The sequence below is a fragment of the Strix aluco genome, chromosome 8 (genome assembly GCF_031877795.1).
Source record: "Strix aluco isolate bStrAlu1 chromosome 8, bStrAlu1.hap1, whole genome shotgun sequence".
In the NCBI taxonomy this organism is placed as follows: domain Eukaryota; kingdom Metazoa; phylum Chordata; class Aves; order Strigiformes; family Strigidae; genus Strix; species Strix aluco.
The window spans coordinates 32,077,534-32,095,534 of record NC_133938.1 but is presented as its reverse complement, the minus strand read 5'-3'; the positions used below and the strand labels follow the sequence as shown (position 1 = coordinate 32,095,534).

The following is an 18,001-nucleotide window of genomic DNA, read 5'->3' as shown; positions in this document are numbered from 1 at the left end:
AAGATAAAGTCAGCACATTATTAAGAACAATGCACTGTTTGACTGGATGCAGAAGGGACTTTAAAGTAGGCAGGATGTTATTCCTAGGTACTAATTTGCCAAGTGTGTCTGCAACAGCGAGGTTTCCTCCTAGTCTCTTCCCAGGACTAAATGAGCCTGATGCTACTGAGGTTAGGAGGTTGAGTGTGGAAGGACTGCATAGTTGAAGCAGTTTCTCGAGAACTGAAATGCTGTTTTTTTAGCAGCTGATATTATGCTGTCTGCCTGCACTTGGCAAAAACAGTGAAAAGTTTGGTTATTTTGACATTTTTCTTGCTTCTAGCATAACAGGTGGGAGCTGAAAACCAGAAAACTCTTGAGTTGGAGTGTTACCATGGATAAAACTAAGCCTGTTGAAATAATGATTGTGCTGTACTTGCTTAAGTCTTCAGTTTGGCTGAGGAAAATGTCTTGGGTCTCAGAGCAGGTGCCTGGGCAGGGAGAAGGACTGTTTAGCAACTTCCTATCTTATATTCACCTTTCTGTGCTGATGCTGGTTCCTCACGGCCCTCTGATGTCCTCCCCAGTCCTGTCTGCACTCAATGCCATCTGGGTGACGGAGGAGATGGAGCACTCCCTGGAAGTGGAGTGGGAGAACCCACCAACAGATGTGGATTATTACAAGCTGAAGTTCAGATCCCTGATGGAGGTGGATGAGAAGCAGGTCATGGTGCCCAAAAGCAATGACCCTAAGAGCAGACACATCATGACTGGTGAGTACTCGTGGGTATTCCAAACCAGGCAGGGGCAGGGAGAAGTGGCAGGAGTGACTGACAGTCAGGCCATTGTCCTGAGGCAATTCTTCTCTCGTGTGTGGATGGCCAGTTTTCCTTCACCTCGTGCCTGCTGTATTGGAGTTCCCCTATTCCATAATGATAGGTGTCTCCACAGGGGGGGAAGCTTCCATGTCCTGTGGACAGCAAGTTTCAAGGCATATAAATTCAGCTTTAATTCTGTCCTTGTTAGGAATAAAGTATATTCTTCTGTTTCAGAGCTGGTAACACTGATCTTATGGAAATCCCTGCTTGCTATAGTCAATGTACATCCTAAGGGCAAGCCTGGACCAAAAGTGCTATCAAGGCATTCTCAAGACAAAAGGAAGTTAGGTAGAAGTCTAAACTTTAAGTTCCTCTCTGCTACAAACCTAGAACAGATAGATTAAACAAAATAGCTTTTTTAAGAAAAATTACTGTCTTCCCTAACTGTTGGTAATACTCCCTTTTGCTATTTGTAGGCCTGAAACCTGGCACAGAGTACGAGGTCACTGTCATACCTGTGAAAGATGATACAGAGGGGGAACCATCCTCAGTGAGTGGTAGGACTGGTACGTGGGAAGTTTCTTTTATGATGGTGATGTTACCACAGGGTTTGGGGACAGATCTGTCAAGATTGCCGTACAAAGGGTTGGCTGCTTCTTCATGCATGACCTGCAGCCAGGTCTGCTATATCCTGTTTAAGCTTGTCTGCTCTGTATATTAAACACTAAATCTAACCCTAGCTCAGTCTTTTGCCTTGGTTTTACAACTACAGTAACTTCACCCTTAACTTGACCGACAGCTCCAGCCAGACACAGGATAAACATAGTAAACTGGCCTTGGTACGTAATAACAACCCTCAAACGTGCTCAGAGCTAGGTCCAGCAGTGACTGACTCAAAGTTTGCTGGTTCATGACTTCTCTAACTAGAATATTGACAGGATGAGTTTGCTTAAGCCTAGCACACACAGTTTGTGGTCTGGGTATGGCCCTTCATTGTGGATCCTCTGGGCAGCTGCTGCTGACTGCCCTGCAGCTATTAGCTGCTGCTCATTTGTCTGGTCTCTGACCCCAGGAGCAATAAGGAGGAGGAGAAGTTCTTCCTCCTTTCTGTATTGCCTGGCTCCAGAATTATTTTTCTGTTCACCAGACTGAACAGAACAGCTGAACTGAGGAGCAGATCAGTGCACCATCGCCAGGCCTGCATTTCCCCTGGGGACTGTAGTCCCAGCCCGCTGTGTGGTCTGATCCACCTCCCCCGTGGAGGTGAAGTCATGCTTGCCCAGCAGGCTGCACAGTGGCACAGCCCTTGCATTGCTGGGGTAGCTTGAGTCTTCGCCTCTTACATGTGAAATGACTGAAGAGGCTTCAGCTACTTGCTGGCCCTTAGAGCTCAAAGCTTTGGACTGTTTCATCTTGTGACAGACCCCAGGTCAGACATAGTTCTCTCCCCACGCTGGAGATCACAGAAACATCTTTAAGCTGACTTTTGCCCCAACCATGTGCTCAGTACAGCTCAGAAGGCCTGGTAGGTTCTACTGTCACCTGTTATTTTTCCTGTAACCAGTAGCCTAGCCATTCCAGACCTGAATGTTAAAGCAGATCTGGAAATCCTGTTGATTCACTGATGCATCAAAAAAATGGCAGGATATTTTTGAGGTATTATATTGCAAGAGAGAGCTTGCAAAATTTCGAACTCTCATTCTACCTGTAAGATTCTGGAAACTCTGAAATTCAGCTCTCTTACAAAAGGGTAGGTGTGCTGCATGCAAAGACTGAAAAATCCCAAATCAGGCCTGACATTCCTGAGGTTGTCTTGTAAGTTATTCCATTAAAAGAATCTTGATTTTAAAACAACAAAACCTACAAGCTCCACACTGCCATTGTAAGGCTGCTCTTCCCTGTGTAGATTCTGATTATTTGGAACATCCTTGGCTTGTGTTTTCAAGCTGTTCTTCACAGACATGGGGGCTGCAAAACTTCTTAAAAAGAAAAAAAAAATCCACAATGAGTAATCCTGTTCATATTCTTATGTAACCCCTGGAATTTAGGAGCTGTGACTAAGACAAATACCAGCTATTGCGAGAGCTACCACTAAACTGATTCATCACCTAAAATAGCAGAAGCCTTGGGGGAGTCTGAGAGACAGGTCTGCAGGGTGGGCAGGCTGACACCGGAGGCAGAGGAGGGATGGGGCCTGTACTTGGTGCTGTGAGGAAGGCAAGTGAGAAGGTAATGCTCAAGTTGGTACCTGTCGAAGGTGAGGCAGGTAGCCTGCAAGCTCTTCCTGCAGGAAGAATGGTAGAACAGTCCTGCTTTTTCCTCACTCTGACCATGCTGGTTTCTCATGGCTGCCTGCCTTTCTCGAGGGGCTGTAGGGGGGAACCTAGGTGGCTCTGTGTTTTAGCTGGCCAAAGCAGCAAGGCAAAGATGAAGGAAATATGCACATGTTGTGACAGGTATTGTAGTGGTTTAATTCAGCTGGAGTTTCCTAATCCTGCCATTTGAAACGTTCTCTCAGGAATTGATAGCCCAACCAATGTGGCAACTGACCGAGTGACAGAAGATACAGCCACTGTCTCATGGAATAAAGTTGAGGCTCCCATAGACAGGTACATGGTGACATACGCCTCAGCTGATGGGGACACCAAGGAAATAGAGGTGGGGAGTGAAAATGATGTCATCACCTTACTGGATCTGAAGCCAGGCATGGAATATGTCATCCACATCTGGGCAGAGAAGGGGCCCCAGAGGAGCAAGAAGGCAAGCACCAGAGCTGTGACAGGTGAGTTTTCACAGCAGCAGTGGAGGGAGCTGAGTTTGAATTTCAAACTTCTTCATCAATTTTACTTGTTTTAGTAAAGCTTCTCTTGCTTTGCACGGGTTTTAGTGAGGCAAAAAATTAATGTTATTCTTACTAGTGTGGCTGAACAGCTTGACCACACTTTGTTTTGAGTCCTGTTGTGGACAGGCCCTATGGCAAGGCACCAGTTACTGTCAGTATAGAGAACAGTGAAACACAGCCAGAACTAAAGCCTCGTAACTGGAATGTGTAATTCATGTCTTGCCTTTTAAATGCCGTAAACCACCTCCGAGCTTTTCTTTGGGTGACTGTTGTGGCTTTTCCCAACAGGAGGGAGGGCTCATACACATTTTGCATAGATAGTCATAACAGAGTGTTTGTTAAAAAGGGAAAACAAATTTATTTGGATCATGGCATAAATTAAGAATCACGTGGGGAATCAAATCTCCCCAAGAGGACATTTGGTCATTGTCCCTTGGTGACAGGGAGTCACAATTGGATGGGTGCTTGCAGCAGCATCTGCAGCTGGATTAGGAAACTCCTTGAATTGCTGTTGTGCTCAGTTTTTATAATCCAGCCAGCCATGGTCCAATGTGGCTGTGTGTACAGGAGCAGTTTCTACTGACTATTTACAAATGTCTTGTCTATGTGCCATCTGCACTTCTACAGCAAAAATTACTTCAGGGAGTGTTTGGGATGCTCCCCTTGGGATGTTAACCAACACATTTAAGCATATAAATCGGACTAGACATAACAGGAGCTGCCTCAGGGAATTTGTAGGGCTGTCTGAAGTTCCCACCCAGAGGGGATCAGTAAGGATCAGCCAAATGCTTAATTATGAAGCTTAGTCAATCACCTACTTTGAGGTTGGCCCATTGTCTCCAGCCAGCCCATGTTCTCACTGATACAGGTGACTGGCTGGGAAGCTCCTGGACCACCCAGGGAGTTAGAAAGTTAAATGCACAGCCCATACCCAGCTGCAGTGCAATTATAACTAAAGAACAAACTTGATTTTCATATCACTTGATTTTCCTATTACACAAGAAAATCATTCACTTGATTTTTCTTGGCACATCTTATAAGACTAACTAGCTGAGCTGTGATTATTCAAATACAGGCTCCCAGTGCACACTGCTCTAGGGTGACACAAACGAGCCTCAGCATCTTTCATTAAAATGAGAAGTAATGTATTTTCATCTCACTAAAGAGGTGAGATTAGTACACACAGGTGGAAAATCACAACTTTTACCGTGTGTGGTAAATCATAGTGCAGCTAAGCTGGTGTGTTGTAAATTATAGTGTGGCTGTCAGATCATTGTGCATTTGGGCCCTGGGGTTTAGAGCCTGCAGCAGAATAAGCCAGAGTAGGAAATACTGTTCCAATAATTTGGGAGGCATCTGCAAGTCCTTCATTGCTCAGGCTGTTAGTTCAGTGAAGAAAAAAAAAAAAAAGGCAAACAACAAAAAAACATGTTCTGTGTAAAGGTCATGGGCTGTTGGGCTGTCCTCAAAGGGCCACGTTCCCGCAGGCTGTCTTGTGATAGTGACTTAAGGCTTCTGAAATCTAGCATTGAGTTTCCATCTGTGAAAAGGGGAGGGGAACGACTGTAATAATGGGAGGAGATTGAAAGTGGCTTTTTTCTAGTGGAGAATGTGAACATAGTCCTCACTATGTGCCATTGCCTGCTTCTTCACCTTCAAACTTAAAACAATTGCCAGTCTAGTGTCCATGTAGTGGCCAGGTGGCTGACAGAAGACACAGTCACAGTCTCCTCTGAGACACGGGTATTTGGTGAGATACAACACAACTGATGGGGACACAGAGGACATGGAGGCAGGAAAGGACAAGAGCGTCACTGCTCTGACAGGACTGAAGCCGAGCACAAAAGTGTGCCACCAGTCTCTGGGCAGAGAGGGGAGACCAGCAGACATCAGAGCTGTGACAGGAAGTTTTGCTTTAGTATGAAATAGTCTTGTTCCAGGAGAGCAGCGTTTCAGACAGAGATTCTAAGCAGGTGATTTGGTTTTTGAGTTAATTTCCAGAGCAACCCAGGCAAGAGGTAGTGATCTTCAGAAAGCAAAAGACAATAATACCGTAATCTGCACGGGTTTTCCTCTCTGCCTGTGCAGGGTTGGCCATGCTTTTGTCGCTCCCCAACGAAGAGCCCTGCTGTTGCAGCTGTGAGGAGGAGACCTAGAGCCCAGCAGAACCAGCCACCTCCCAGCTTTGTAGTTCAGGCCCATCCTTGATTAAGAAATAAAGGATGAGAAGTGGAAGAAATTGGCAGGGCCCTTGAGGGGAAGGAGTAAGTGTAGCCTTGTTGGGACAACCTGTGTTCTTCACTCCTAACTGGTCCTGCAGAAATCAGCAGTTCGGCTCACCCAGCTCAGCAGCAGAGGGCTGACTGGCCCTGCCAGGGCTCGGCCACACTGGCACTGATGTGCGAGTGTGTGTACCAGTGTGTCAAGAATGGCAGGACTTCCAAGCAGTTAGCACCCTTGTTTAGCCTACCTCACACTGTACTCAACAGTACAAAATGATTTGGCTCCACAAATGGGGATATCTAGTGGGACTCGCTTAAGTGTCAGTTTTTACACTGCATGATCAAAACACAATTTATAGCTAAAGATAAAACTTGTATTAGATTTACCAGTTTGAGCTGGAGAAAAAAACAAGCAAGCTTTTGGACACATGAGCCCTTTTTGGTCATAGAATCATTTCTCAAAGCTTATCTGTTTTTCCAAATATATTTGATAGTCTAATAAAACATACTACCTCTGCCTATAAAACTTGTGTTCTCTGTGTCTTTAGACCACTGCGATTACCACAGCACTATTCTAAAACTTCTAATAATTATGACTTTTACTTACAGAAATTGACAGCCCAACTGTGCTGTTGACTGACCAGGTGACAGAGGATGCAATTACTGTTTCCTGGAAGAAAGTCCAGGCTTCAATAGACAGATACAGAGTGAGCTACACCTCAGCTAATGGGGACACAGAGGAGAGAGAGGTAGAGAAAGACAAGAATGTCACTACCTTGGCAGGACTGAAGCCAGGCACAGAGTATGTCATTTATATCTGCGCAGAAAAGGGAGAACAAAAGAGCAAGAGGGCCAGCACTGAGGCTGTGACAGGTAAGTGGGCAGTAGGTTTTGTTAAGAGTATGAGTTAACAGCCCAGCTTTGCCTTAACACTGCCTTTCTGAGACAGTTTCACAGCAGAGGGAGATTCAGGCTTAACAGGCCAAGCATCTTGCTGTGAAACCTATTCAGCATCATCACAGAGAGATTCTAATTACCTGTGTGTACTACAAATGGGCTGTGTTGTGATTACCAATGGGAATTAGGGAAAATGAAGCCTTTGCAGCAGTGTCTCTTATGTGTTTGTATAGTCATGTTTATTTTAATTGGTTAATTTGTTTATCCTTCATCATGGAATAGGGAAATGCTCAGTTCCTTTTTGCTGATGAAGAAACTGAAGTGTAGAGAGATTAATAGCATGCAGGATCCCTTTTCTTGCAATAGGATGATTAATCCTTGTTCCTCAATTGTTCTTACCAGGACTTTTTCCCCTGTGCAGCCAGGTTCAGAAGGTGCAGTGATCTGCCCAGTGTGAGGGTTACTGGTTTATAACAACATTGTAAAGATGAATGTCTGAATTGATTGCAAGTGGTTGCAGGTGTTTACAAGAGCTATGCTCTAGGTCAGGCACTCGCTGAAGGAAGATGAATAAATGTATACCTGGGTCATCCTGGTCTCTTAACAAAAGAGCTTTGGTTGTTTTCTCACTTTCTGGACAGACGACACGTATGTGAGCTTCAGTGGCTTGTGACCATAAGAAAACAAGAAAGTAACAGTATCTTGCTTTGCTTTGCAAGGGCTCTTTTCTGTCCAGGCCAGGACTGGCTGTGCTGTTCTGTAGGAAAGCTTCTATAAGGATTAAAGACAGACCCCAGTCAAACCATCTCAGACCTTGACACCTCCCAGCTTTGTGGGTCCAATCAATGTGTGATCAGAAATAGGACTTGAAAAAGAAAGAAATGGGCAAAGCCCTTGAGGTGAAGGAGTGTCACAGTCCAGCCTATGACAACCTGTGTTCTTCATTTCTAACTGTCTGCAGAAATTGACAGCCCGGCTCACCTGGTGACTGACCAAGTGACAGAGAACGCAGCCACCATCTCCTGGGACAGGGTCCAGGCTCTCATAGATAGGTACATGGTGAACTACACCTCTGTTGATGGTGACACAGAGGAGATGGAAGTGGAAAAGAACAAGACTACCATGACTCTGACAGGACTGAAGCCTGGCATTGAATATGCCATCTTCCTCTGGGCAGAGAAAGGAAACCAGCAGAGCAAGAAGATCAGCACTGAGGCAGTGACAGGTATTCTAGAGAGTATTTGTGCTTCTACATGACACTATGTCATGGAGGTGATCTCAGTTTCTATCCTGTTTTCTTCTGGCCTGTTGCAGAGCATATACTAGACACCAGGTTGTCTTGTGGTCACTTATGATGTGGGGGCATCTGTGCTACAGGCACCTTCGAGCTTCAGATAGACATGGTGCCAAGTCTAGAGAACTTTGAGGAACTGATGACTGCTCTGTTAGTTCAGGAAATATCAGCCTAGTGGGAGCTTCACAGCACTTTGCTAAAGCACTGTGGTTCTCACGTATCAGCTTTGACTGCTCTTTTTAGTCTTTAGGTATGCTAAGCTTTGCAGGTATGGCTTGAGCTCTGCCCCACAGTATGCACTACTGCTGTAGAATCTTGCCTAAACTTAGGATGGTTCAACTAGTGTCATTGATAAGAATAGTACTTATAACCAAGACTTGGAAGGAGGCACCCCTATTTTAATCGTCTTCTCCCAAAACATGACAGGGTAGCAAATGGCTTGAGCCTGGATCTTAACGATCAGTAATTCCCTTTGTATAATGAAGGCTTTTGCGTACAGAAGTTGGCTGCTTGGCTAGGCTGAAGGCTGACTGATTGGCAGAGGACACTGCTAGCATTTCCTGGGAATGAGGGAGAGATGGGGCAGGACACAGGTCTTGCTATCTTGATTAGTTTGAAGCCAGATGTGGTGTGCATCATCATCTGCACTCCCGAGGCCTCTGTCTGAAGATGGCTGTGTCTCAGTGCCTTACCTTGCCTTACTCCAGTTTTGCATTGTCGTTAGCAAGCGTGGGATCAGCCACTGAGACCCAGTAAAGCTACAGATGAGTTAGTCCTTGTCGTCCTTCACCTCCTTAGGGTAGGATCATGGGGCTTTAGAAAGCAAAAGTTTTAAGGGAAACGTGTGTCTTTTAGTTAACCACACTTCCTACTCTGCGCTTTATTTCTTAGAGGTGGACAGCCCAAAGAATCTGGTCACTGACCGAGTGACAGAGGACTCGGCCACCATCTCTTGGGATAGTGTCCAAGCTCCCATAGACAGGTATATGGTGAGCTATGCTTCTGCTGATGGGGACACCAAGGACATAGAAGTGGGGAAGGACAGGAACATTACCATCCTGACAGGACTGAAACCAGGCATGAAGTTCACCATCCATCTCTGGGCAGAGTTGGGAAGTAAGCAGAGCAAGAGGGCAAGCACTGACATGCTGACAGGTAACTGTGGGCAGAAGGGAAAGGACAGGGAGTAGAAGAACCCTACTCACTTGTTTTATGTTTCATGATCTCTCCTGGGTAATGAAGATACATAGTGGTAAACCCATTCTGGAGGTAAGTGTGTGAGTATAGACTACTGTAATGGAGACTGCTGCTGTAGATGATTATAGAAGAGGCAGATGTCATAATGACAGCTGATGGTACCCAGCTTATTTCACTAGTCCTTAATCAAAAGCATGCAGTGCTTCATGTGCTGCTATCGAGCCTAACAATAACAGAGGTTTAACAACCAAAGTTAAACCTTTTTAGAATCGGGGGCAGTTAAAAATAATGGCCTGCCCTTTGACTCGTGACCTTAGACTGGTCCTAGGAGACTGCCAAGCAGGCTTAAATCTGTCCTGTTCAGTCAGCCGTAAGGATTATGGTGTGCTGGGAACATTTCAGGGTCACACCATATCTATTGGCCTTGCTAATGTACTTTTTCTTAGATGATGAATCAAGCTGGTGTGAGACAGAACAGCTGAAGCTTGGATTTAGGGCAAGATGCCAAACAGTTCCCCAGTGCTTACAGAGGTCAAGGGCAGCTGATGGGGACAAATGGAGATCTCTTGAGGCCAAAAGACTGGACCGATCTGGATCTAGAAATGCAAGGAGAGTTTCAGCAAATTGAAATGGTTTTTTGAACCAGAATGGAAATGGAGACACCTGGAAATTTCACATGAACTGAAACTGCTGGGAGAGGAAATGTATTTAGCATTAGTAGGGATATTTTTGAAATACCTGCACAAAAACCCCATGTACTCTTTTTTTTTGGGGGGGGGGGGGGTGTTATATTTCCAAAAGAAATGACACCTCTGCTAAAATAATACAACTTCTGAGGAAAAAAAAAAAAGATTGTCTTGCTCAAGGTGATGGCTGATTATTCCGTAGTATTAAAAGCGGCTGTGGCAGGGAGCTCTTCTGCGGTGGTCTCCTTCACCCGTGGAAACTGCTGACAGCCCTTTAAAAGCAGTGCTGTGAAACTGTAGCCTCTAAGGCTGCTTTTCCGTCCTTGCTTCTCGTCATGAATTGGTACCTTTTAGCTCCCTCTACTGTCCAGAGGGAGGTATACATGTAGTGAGCTAGTCTGAGAAGGTTTCTGGGTCATTTTACTTAAAGCAATTCTTTAGTAGTCTCCCAAATGAAGCGTGAGTTCATTAGATAACGAACTAATGCTTAACTCATGAGCCTGGTGAAACGTTGTTGTCAGTTATAATCATCAGCCAATGTTTTAAACAACATGCTGTGTGAACTTTGGTGTTACTGTCCCTGTTGTTCTCCTTATATATGTGGTGTTTTGATTTCTTCTCTGCCTTTGTGCGTGTTTTAAGTGGTAACCTAATGCACGAGGAGAGCAGCATTTCCTGGGAGAAGCCACACTGTGCCACTCTCCTGCTTTATCTAAGACAGACATAGCTTGGCCTTGTCTTTCTCCATGGCCTTTTTGCAACTGTAATATTTCACTGATGTATTATAATTGTTGTTATGCTTATCCTCATAGCACTCTTCAAGGTCTGGGAAGCATTGTTGCCTGGTTTATATGGAGAAGAACTGAATTGACAATGACATGTCCGTAGTGCCCCAGGGAGGTTTGTGGAAGAGCAGGGAATTGAGATGAATTATTCAGTTATAGTTTGCTATAAACTCAGGTGTGCTTCAGGGTTGGAGCACTCTTCCCTGAAGGCCATCACTGCCCACCAAGAACCTTTTCTCTAAAACTTGGAAAGCCAGACAAACCTTATTCCTTAAATTGTTTTCCTAAAGATGTTCCCAAAATTTATAGAATATATCAAGCACAGGATGAAAATTAGGGAGAGGCTGCTTCCATTGTTGTTACTTCCAACTGAGCTTTAGAAATTCCTTTTATCCTGAGGGAAGCACTGCAGCCCTGTTGTGAGTATCTCATAAGATACTTTTTGACAACTGCTGTGAACTGGCATTGCTTAAAAATAATTCTGTTCTTCTCCTCATGCTGAACTTGGGCAGTCTGACTGCACAGGAAAAGTCTGGCTAAGCCTTTCATGTTGGTGAAGGAGCTGGTGTGCCATATACAGCACAGACTAAACTGTAAAGCTGTGGCTTTCTTTGTATTTCTGTGTTTACTAAAGAAGGCTGAAGCATGACAACAATAAAGCGTGTGAAGTCACTCTTCATCTGCAGTAGGGAAACAGGGGGTAGGGGCTCTCAGCAGTCCACACTAGGGCCATGCTTCAGGACTGGGGCATGGAGCCCAAACCTGACCTATCTGTGAATTCTCCTCAGAGATGAGCCTGATGAAGACTCTCAGGCAGACGTGTCAGGAGCTCCTGGGTCCTGTACAGTTGAACCAGTTGCAGGGCTTGCAGAACATTCCAAACCACATCTGTAGCAGACCTCAACATGTTTGGTCTGGGCTTGTGCTGCTTACTAGCTATGAAGGACACTGGGTGACTTCTGTCCTTCCCAGTTAACAGCATCAGGCATTGAAAGCTCAGCCCAAGCCCTGCAGTTGCTGTCTTTAATTTATGCAACGGGACTTGAATTTTCTTTTTCAATAGAGATTGATCCTCCCAAGAACCTCCGTGTATCAGATGTGACTCATTCTACTGGCATGGTTACCTGGACTCCTTCTGCAGCACAGATCGATGGCTACACTCTGACCTACCAGGGTCAAGATGGCACAAGCAAGGTACAGTGAATTCCTCAGTCCTGCAGACCCCACCGAGATCACCCCTATGATTATGGGTTCTGCCAGTTGGGTCTTGTGGGTATATGAACAACAGAAAAACAACTTTGAGGGGGAATCTATGCTATCCATGGCCCAGGGAGGGAAAGTTTAAGGAAGGAGATGTGCTACTGTCATGAGTAGAAGCTGTGGAGGGACTCTGTGACAGTGGAATGCCTCTTCCCAATAGATCTCCAGGTGCAGAGAGCTTGTTTGCTTCTTCACTTCACTTTTCTAACTAAGGGCAGAACTCACCAGGGATAGAGTGTCCTCAGTGTCCTGACAGTGTTTCCTGAGACCCTGCCTCAAATCTTCCTTCTGAGGAGATGGACTCCATGTTTCAAGGATATACAGCGAATGTGCCTGTCTGAACTCTACAAGAAAAGCCCGTAAATGCATATGGAGTATAAGGCCCTGTGGTCCAGAAAAGCTAAATGCTTCTCAGAGTTGGGTTGACCTTTGATCTGTTTTATTTGGCAGGAAGTACAGCTGGGTGCTAGCGAACAACGGTTTGTGCTGGAAGGACTGGAACAAGGAGTGAGGTATACCATCTTTGTGATGGCCTATAAGGGAGATCGCCAGAGCAGAAAGACAGATGCTGCCTTCTCAACAGGTAGGAATTGGCCTTAGGTGTTGCATTTTTTTCCTGTGCTCTGCAGCTGTCGTGCTTTATGGTGGAGGTCAGAGATGGAGTTTGTGTTCTACAGATGCATTGGGAAACTATGTGATCTTAAGCAAACCATCTAGCAAATCGCTGATGCGTGTCCTGGCTGGGTGTCCATTGTAAGCCACACCATCTGGAAGCTTGGAAACACAACAGGATAGTGTGAGGGGAGATTGCCCACGCTGGTCAGCACTGGTGGCAAACCTTGCTAGCCAAGCGCAGGACAAAGCCCGCTGGTGAGCTGCCAGTGGGCAGGAGAGGTGATGATACGCTAGAGATCTTTCTGCACCATCCTAAGTAATGGCAGGGCATAGCTGTTTAAGTACTCTCATGACATTGGGTAGCTGCCCGTGTTTTCAGAGGTCAGGAAATATGCACCAGAATGGCAGTGAATTAAAGAAAATCTCACACCAGCTTGCTGTGGGAGCCTCTCGTACTGTGCCAGTGCCCACAGGCGTTGCCAACTGTGGACAAATTGTGAAATGCAGAGGAATTATAGTCCCTGTTTACTGGCACTCCCACCTTCACAATCAAGGGCTCCTCTTCCTGCTCTCACTGCAACCCAAGAGTGTGACTCTTGCAGCCTCTGGGGACCCCATCCATGTGCCAGCACCCAGGCAGTGGCGAAGGCTGCCAGCAGCAACCTGCTGATGCCACTGGGCACTGTGTGAGTGCTGCTGCTTGCTCTACTTCTCTTCCAGTACCGTTGTCCTTAGGAGATTCCTAAGGGTGTGAAATGCCTCTCCCAGCTCTATGGCCTGCTTTGCTGATGTGAAGTTTTGCCCCCTCTGTTCTCACAGTTGGCTTCCTCTACCCATACCCCGCGGACTGCAGCCAGGCACAGCAGAACGGAAACGTCTCCAGCGGCGTTTACACCATTTACCTCAACGGGGAGGGCAGCAGGCCGATGCAGGTGTACTGTGACATGACCACTGATGGAGGCGGGTGGACAGTGAGTGATTCTCTCCTCCACTTCGGCTTTTTTTTAGAAATATAATCAAGTGGACCTGGTACTGGTGTTAGCTGAGGCTCCTTTTGCTCTACTGCACTATGGTGTTTCAGCTTCTGGCTTGATGGAGTGGCGTGTTTTAGGAAGTGTGGTGGATGCTGATGTACCCCCTCAGACTGTCAGGAAGGCTCCTGTGGGAGGCTGAATGGCTCAAAGGCTTTTTCACTGTTTGGTCATGAATGCCACACAGGCTTATGTTATTGCCGATGGAGGGCAGTGACTGAGTTATGACAAGTTAATGTGTTACCTCTTGCCAGTTGGGTCACGGGAGTTGTCTATGAGGGGGATTCAGACCTGTTGTAAAGATGAGGTAGTACAGCTCAGCTTAACTGCCTTACATAATGGGTTAACTAAACTATATTATCTCATCTCGACTACAGGATAAGGTTATGTGTATGGACAGTTAACACAGTTCAGCTGATGTCTGTTAGTATTTTAAATGCTACTGCTGTGAGCATGCACCGGGATTCTGACTGCACAGTAGTTGTCAAGTGGCTCAAAGGCAGAAGGACAGATGCTTTGAGGTGGGGAATGTGTATGAACATTGAAGGAGTGAATCTGAGGTTCTCTGATAGCTGTCTTCCTAAACAACCAAATGAAAATATCTTTATTCTCTTTTTCATTGTTCCTATTCAGTGATAAGGGATTTTCTCCACTGAAATAATTTGTTGTGTGTTATTGCCCAAGTCTCTGATTTTGGTGAAGTTTAGAAACCAAAATGCCTTGTGGATCTTGTCTCTAAGCCTGCTTCGTCTGAGTGTTTAGATCACACTCAGATTTGTGCTGTCCATGGGCATTTGTGGAAAGTAAACTGTAAAATTTGCACAACTAAGTATTCACCCTGGTGCTTATGTGCAGTCAGAAAATGGAAGTGGATTCCTGTGTGTACTCTGCTCAGGTGCTGTGTACCATCAGCTAGAGTTTTCTGTTCCTGAATGCTTTACCTTTTTGTCTGTGTTTGAATCAGGATGAGCTTTCTCATCCCCATCCTCCTTGTCTCTCCTCAGCCTGCCATAAACTCTCACTTAGCAATCCTTGCTTTGCAGGTGTTCCAGAGGCGGAGCACTGGCGAGGTGGATTTCTACAAACGCTGGAAAAATTATGTGGAGGGCTTTGGAGATCCCACTGGAGAATTTTGGCTTGGTACAGTACATGGGTGTGACCAGTGAAGAGCTGAAGATTAGTTCTGTAGAAGCATCTTAATGCTGAAATATCCAGCCCCCTGAGCCTGCAGTCTCTAAGTGTTAGCTTTTGTGTCTTCCCTAGAAATGTCATTGAGGGATCTCTGAAGGCCCACTAAATATTTCTACTGACATCTTTGGGCTTTGAGCAGTCCCAGAGCAGGCCAAACTCTGGAAGGGTTTATTTCAGGCATGTGTCTTGCTGTGAGAGGAGAAATAAAGAAATTGTGTTGGTGAAAATCCAGACTAGGATACGACACAAAACTTGGTGTACTCGGTCATTTTTTGTCTGTCATGTTCTGTTAGTGAACTCCGTGTGGATCAGAGAATCCAGCACTAAATAGGTCAGGGTCTTTGGAGCAAGAGTCTTTAAATGTTCTGGGAAAAATAATGTTGTACTACAGCCAGTCTTGTGCTGGTTTAGGCTGTTTGTTTTTTCTGATACTGCTGTCTCTTACCAGAAAATGAGATAAGACAGCATAAACTTGGCAAAATGTCACAACAGCATCAAGCAGGAAAGGAGGGAGGCAGGAAATAGCTGATTTAACCAAAATGGCCATAGGGTGAGAGTCCAGGACTGCAAAGGTGAACAGGCTTTTCCCTTTTAAGAGTAATTCTTTTTTTCTTCTAGGTCTTGACAAGCTGCACAATCTCACAAGCAGCAGCCCCATCCGTTATGAGCTCCGGGTGGATTTGCGGACAGCCAGCGAATCTGTCTATGCTGTCTATGACTTCTTCCAGGTTGCCTCGAGCAGGGACAGATACAAGCTGTCGGTGGGGAATTACAGAGGCAATGCTGGTGAGGAGTGCCTTCCACTTGTGCTGTCTCTGCTTAGCACAGGGAAGCAAATGCTGGGACCCGTGTATTTGTTTTGCCAGTAGCGTGGGAGCTCGTTAGGTCGGGTTAGATCAGATGCAGTTCTTTCTGAGGAGAGAAGTCTGTACTTTCGAAGAAGGCTGAGGAGAGTCTGCCCACGGGCCTGGCTCCTGCTGAAGACAGGAGAGAATTGCTTTTCTGTGGGGAAGAGAGGGCTCTGTTACCCAGTGAAACACCAGCTGAAAAGGCAGACTGGGAAGCATTTCCATGAGGTAACCTGTGCTGATGGGGGAGCAACTTCTGGGGCCCCCCAGCTGAGAAGTCCAAAGAAAGTGGCTTTTGTTCTGGATGGGAGTTTGCTCAACAGCAGCAGCTATCCTGGTGCTGGCTTCTACCACTGGTAAATCCTTACCATTGCCATAATGTCCATAGTCTCCCACTTATCCTTTAATATCCTCTTGCCCTAAGGTTTAGATCTTCAGCTGGGAGGATCCAGCCCTTGGACGTGCTCTCTAATAGCAGCCGTTTAGAAATTATTGTCCAGCCCTATCCTGTGCTGTTGCTCTTCCCCTGACAGGCCTGCTGTGTTCTGCCTGAAGGGTGTAAAAGCCCTCAGGCTGAGCAACTGTAGTATCTTACTCCTACTCATGTCTTTCATCCCTTCCTTTAGGGGATGCGATGACCTACCACAATGGCTGGAAGTTCACAACGTGGGACAGGGACAATGATGTGGCTCTCAGCAACTGTGCTCTGACACACCATGGGGCGTGGTGGTATAAGAACTGCCACTTGGCCAACCTCAATGGGAAATACGGGGAGAGCAAGCACAGCGAGGTGAGTTGCAGAGCTCTGTGTGGTGGTAAGCCCTTTTCCCTCGCCTGGAGAAAACACAAGGAGGGGATGTCTCTCCTTGGAGCAGGAGAGGTTGCCCAGGCTATCATTTGAAAAGAAAATGATCCATAAGGAAACCTATAGCTCTTACTCTGTCCTTCCTGGATCCAGAGGACTTGAGCTCATGGCCCCCTGATTCCAGTGGGCAGAGATACTTGAGATGGAGCTGTCTTGATTTCTGAGGGAAACACATAAGAAACACTCACTAGGAGCCACACTGGGATGCTGGCTCACTGTCTCATGTAGCCTACAGCTTGGCTTTCAGTGCATGCCTTGCTGTGCATCTCATTGTACAGGCTTATGTTGGGCTTGAAGATGGCTCACTCCTGTTGTGTTCCAAACTGGACAGAGATTTGATTTATCTGAGGAGTGTCTAGAAGACTGATGATAATTACGGTCAAAAGCTGGTGAACAATAGAATCACAGAATCATCTAGGTTGGAAAAGACCTTCAAGATCATCTGGTCCAACCATTAACCTCACACTGACTGTTCTCAACTCCACCAGATCCCTCAGCGCTGGGTCAACCCGACTCTTCAACCCCTCCAGGGATGGGGACTCCCCCCCTGCCCTGGACAGCCCATTCCAAAGCCCAACAACCCCTTCTGGAAAGAAATACTTCCTAAGAGCCAGTCTGGCCCTGCCCTGGCACAGCCTGAGGCCATTCCGTCTTGTCCTGGTGCTTGTTACTTGGTTAAAGAGACTCATCCCCCCCTCTCTGCATCCTCTGTTCAAGTAGTTGTAGAGAATGATGAGGTCTCCCCTCAGCCTCCTCTTCTCCAAACTAAACCCCCCCAGTTCCCTCAGCCACTCCTCATAAGACATGTGCTCGTCTCAATAGCACATCTCTGTTTATTGAAGGGTTAAATGGAATTAGAGGGGGGCAGTGGTAGACTCCTAACACCTGATCTGGGTGCTTTAGTAAAAGAAATTCCATGGTCTCTTCCCAGGGTGTGAACTGGGAGCCATGGAAAGGCCATGAATTCTCCATCCCTTTTACTGAGATGAAGATCCGTCCTCAGTCTTCCAGTAATGAGCCAATCCTGGGGAGGAAGAAGAGGTCTCTACCGGGGAAGAGGAAGAAGATCAGGGCTTAAATCAAACTCTGTGCAGGACAGTAACCAAAGATAACGATTCGCAATTTCTTAACAAAGTTAGATTCAGACATCTTTCTCCAATACATTGGAGACGATCACTGACCAAAGTGCACCCAGCGACCTCTGGATCTGCAGCCCAGCCTGTTTCCAGGAGCTCCTGACGGGTGATCTGCCAGAGGCTGGGGAGGGGGCCTTGTGGGGAGCACAACTTGTAGCTCCCCTGGTTGGCTAAACATGACGGGGACCTGCTTGATCCAATATATGCAACTTTTATGAACTTTACATAAAACAAGCTCTAACAGATGTTCTTTCTGAAAACCCAGGGTGCTGACTCCTCTTAATTCTGTCCTCCTCTGGTGCTATCCACTTCAGACTTCAAAAAATTAAACTTGA

At 46.2% G+C, this 18,001-nt stretch overlaps 1 protein-coding gene across 1 annotated transcript in view; it reads left to right on the top strand.

The window, feature by feature from the left end:
* The window catches only part of TNN (tenascin N), a 29,894-nt gene extending 11,893 nt beyond the window's left edge, over positions 1-18,001 (top strand). The window contains exons 5-17 of the mRNA XM_074831692.1: positions 567-752; positions 1,274-1,363; positions 3,316-3,579; positions 6,471-6,734; positions 7,720-7,983; positions 8,944-9,207; positions 11,784-11,914; positions 12,431-12,563; positions 13,415-13,566; positions 14,670-14,766; positions 15,436-15,603; positions 16,292-16,455; positions 17,462-18,001. Coding sequence (XP_074687793.1) covers positions 567-752; positions 1,274-1,363; positions 3,316-3,579; positions 6,471-6,734; positions 7,720-7,983; positions 8,944-9,207; positions 11,784-11,914; positions 12,431-12,563; positions 13,415-13,566; positions 14,670-14,766; positions 15,436-15,603; positions 16,292-16,455; positions 17,462-17,608 — 2,324 coding nt within the window. The 3' untranslated portion in view covers positions 17,609-18,001. The remainder of the gene's footprint in view (positions 1-566; positions 753-1,273; positions 1,364-3,315; positions 3,580-6,470; positions 6,735-7,719; positions 7,984-8,943; positions 9,208-11,783; positions 11,915-12,430; positions 12,564-13,414; positions 13,567-14,669; positions 14,767-15,435; positions 15,604-16,291; positions 16,456-17,461) is intronic.